This window comes from Daucus carota, chromosome 6 (genome assembly GCF_001625215.2).
Source record: "Daucus carota subsp. sativus chromosome 6, DH1 v3.0, whole genome shotgun sequence".
NCBI classification, from domain to species: domain Eukaryota; kingdom Viridiplantae; phylum Streptophyta; class Magnoliopsida; order Apiales; family Apiaceae; genus Daucus; species Daucus carota.
The window spans coordinates 7584256-7587653 of NC_030386.2; the positions used below are offsets into that span (position 1 = coordinate 7584256).

At 38.6% G+C, this 3398-nt stretch overlaps 1 protein-coding gene across 1 annotated transcript; it reads right to left on the minus strand.

The window, feature by feature from the left end:
• Positions 1–863: 863 nt before the first annotated feature.
• On the minus strand, positions 864–2959 carry LOC108224504 (U-box domain-containing protein 15). Its single transcript, XM_017399146.2, has 2 exons — positions 2227–2959; positions 864–1917 (listed from the first exon to the last, which is right to left on the minus strand). Exons 1-2 carry the CDS (start codon positions 2751–2753, stop codon positions 993–995), a joined length of 1452 nt encoding a protein of 483 aa, XP_017254635.1. The 5' UTR covers positions 2754–2959; the 3' UTR covers positions 864–992.
• Between the last annotated feature and the right edge of the window lie 439 nt (positions 2960–3398).

Here is a 3398-nt window from a genome sequence, read left to right on the forward strand (position 1 = left end):
TATTAAAGGAGAAAAGCAAAAAGAAACGGAGGGATTACTTTTAAAGAGTGTCAACAGACTCTAACACAAATAAGGCTAGAGCAAGTTAACAAGTGAATTTATTTTTAGTGTAATAATATTGAATAGGTAATGATTAGAAGTTACCTAAAAATAGGCAAGGACTACAACTTTGGGGATGTGCTAGTGATTTCGTATAATGTTAGAATACTATTTTTTTAAACATTATCTAAACGTGAGTTTAAGAGCTTATTTAGATAAACTATTGGACTTGTTCTTATTATTTAGAGGAGGTTAACACAAGAGGAACCTGAAAGTAGCAGATTTCACACTTTTTACTTTTGGTAGACTGATCCAAACAATTTTAATAATCAAATCAATCACAATCTGTAGAGACCCCATGATTAAAAAAAGAAGGATGTAGACAAAATATGTATGAGTGGAATGAAAGAGACACCTAGCATTGATAAAATTCCTAATATTATCAGCAGAGCAAGTGTAATCAAACTTGATTATGATGCTCAGACAACACTATATTGTATGCTGTCACCAGACACATCTGTTGAAGGGTAGGTTATAAACATTTTTTTGGCATTTTTGTGGGAAGGGGTCCTAAATTGGGTGTACATATCTTTCAGAATGTACATGAAATGGACTCACAAGAATACATTACAAACATCACCATCAAAACAGAAAGGAATTCTCAATCATAGCAAATTTGCACCATGCTTTTTATTTTCTTCTCTAGGAAAAATATGCTTTCGACCAGAAGAAACCCTGTGATATTGCTCTGCATATATCACATTGAGATAATTGAAGATAATTTACCAAAACAAATGAATGCAAGTGAGCCACAACACAGAACATGACACCTCTAAATATATACTGATAATTATGTAATTTTTTAAAACACTGATGACCATGATCCGACAAATGACTAAAAGCATAACCCAAAATGGCTTAAACAACACTAACATACAAAGTTTCTTCCGTCATCAAAATGGTAAGCTCTTGGATGTTGAGCTTGATGTCAGGGACTTGAGATGATCTGATGGTACAAAATCTTGAGGCAAGTTGGCCCTCTTCACTATTCGACGCATATTGTTCTGCAAGCTTTGTTGGACTAGATGTTTCACCGCCTTTTTCTCCTCGCTCATCATATCATCCTCGTCTGGACATTCTTGCAAATGAGGATCAGCAAACGATGGTGAAGCCCCACAAAGAGGTGCCGATAATGTGCCACCTGATCCTCCTACGCAGTTTTCAGAAACTTGCTTTCCTTTATCTACTCTCAAGCACTCCAATAACCTGGAAGCTCTTTTCTGTGCTAAATTACTCCCTATAAGAGTTAACTCGAGAAGGGCTGAAACAACCCCAGCCTCTATCATGGCCTGTCTGTCTACATATGATTTATGAGCCATGACCATTAGAATATACGATGCTATCTCCTGACACCCAGGTGAATCATTCCAACTCAATGCATCAATTAGTATCGGGAACACATTCGGAATGCTACTAACAGCTTTTCGTCCCTCAAGTGTTGACACAACATTACTCAAAATCAACAGTATTCTTTCACTAACTTCCATGTCGCCCAACGATGACACAAAGAATTGCACCACATCCGTCTCAAGCAATGGCGAAATGTTTGAAGGTGATATTGATAGATTATACAACGCTCGCAAAGTATCCTGCTTTGCCTGAGATCCACTCGAACTATCCCCATCCTTCAACATTTTAACCAAAAAAGGAATCGCCCCCGAGGATCCAATAATTGGCTTGTTCACATCCAGAGCGCTCAACCCCAGAAAATTGGCAACAATAGCTTCAGCAACAGACCGATCCAGCAATTGATCCGAAGATTCAATCAAATTTAACATTTTATGAACAGCTCCTGCTTTTACAATTGCAGCTTTGTTTCTGCAGTAAAAGGTTTACAGGAATATAGTCAGTCCAACCACTAAATTGCCAACAATAAACTCCACACACACACACACAATTACATCAAGATTGACAACTACATTGCTAAACCAACAAACTCCACAATTTTGACCAAACCAATAAATATAATGAATTTAAGACTTACCACAACCAAATAACACCTTCTCTTAGAATAACATCTCTTAAATCTTAGAAAATCATATTTATCACATTTATTGACAGTTTAATATGTAATGCAAAAACACGACACGAACACGACCCGAAAACACACAAAGAGAGTGTACAAACTCAGGATTGGCGATTCCGAGATTGAGCAAAGCATAGAGAGCAGAGATCTGAAAGTCAAGATCATTTCCCCGAGAATCAAGCATTCCGACCAATGTGGGAATAGCACCAAGCAAAGCCAAAGTAGTTCTAGCAACTGGATCTTCCTTAGTTAATCTCCTAACTTGCTTAGCACCCCACAAAACGTCGTCGCATTGTAACCCCTTAACCACATTCTTCAACTCATCTAACGCCGCCGTTTTCTTCTTGACCTCGTCTTCGTCGTCCTCCGACAGTCTCAGCAGCTCCGACAACTTCTCGGATCCGGGTCCGTTCTTCTTGGTGGAGTCGGATCTAGAGTCGTCGTCGTCGTCGGGGAGTGGTTTGTGCTTGGGCTTGTCGGAGCATCCGCCGCCGCAGCGGAGGGAGTGGATGAGCTTGCGGCGGAAGGAGGAGCGAGAGAAGGAGGAGCAGAGAGAGGTGGAGGAGCGGTGGTTGTCGAGCACAACGGCGGCCAAGTTGGTGGGGTTGTGGCGGTGACACGTGGCCATTTGAGTTGGTTATATAGTCCACATTGTCCAGCTGCTTGTGAATGAATAGAGAGAGAGAGTGTGTGTGTGTGTGAGTGTGTTCTTCTAAACACAGTGTAGAGGTTTCAGTTACAGTACAGAGAGAGAGAGACTTTTTTAGAGAGAGAGAGAGTGAAAAAGTAGGCTTGTGGGAGAAGTGAGCTGTCAGTGTGTGTCTGTTTTACACTAAAAATCAACAAGTAGGGAGTAGTGTATTTCAAGACTCCGCTTTTCGGACAACCTACCATATACGGTCTGCATATATGCACCGTAGTCAAAATAAGTGCCGCTTTGATTTTTTACACGTATATTGATGTGTAAAACATATGATTTCATATATATTATTTTTAAATTTTTTTCTGATAAATTATAGATATTAAATTTTTATTTAAAAAATAAAATTTAAAAAATATGGGACAAAGAGTACTTTCTTAGAGCATCTCCAGCAGATTAGCTATATATCATAAGTTAAAATTTTGAGAAATATGGACAAAAATTCACTCGAGCACTCATCCCTTAAACTTTAAGATCCACTTTTCATTTTTTATAAATAGGTAATCCTAACTCATTCCTCATTTGTTTTTTAATGATTAAATATTCTAACTTTCACTTTTTGGACACTCTTTC

What these genes read in the sequence shown, in the direction of transcription:
- LOC108224504 (XM_017399146.2), bottom strand. Translation starts at nt 2,753, where the DNA reads ATGGCCACGTGTCACCGCCACAACCCCACCAACTTGGCCGCCGTTGTG. An exon ending in CTCGGAATCGCCAATCCTGA is followed by an intron (nt 1,918 to 2,226) that starts GTTTGTACACTC and finishes CTTTTACTGCAG; the next exon opens with AAACAAAGCTGCAATTGTAA.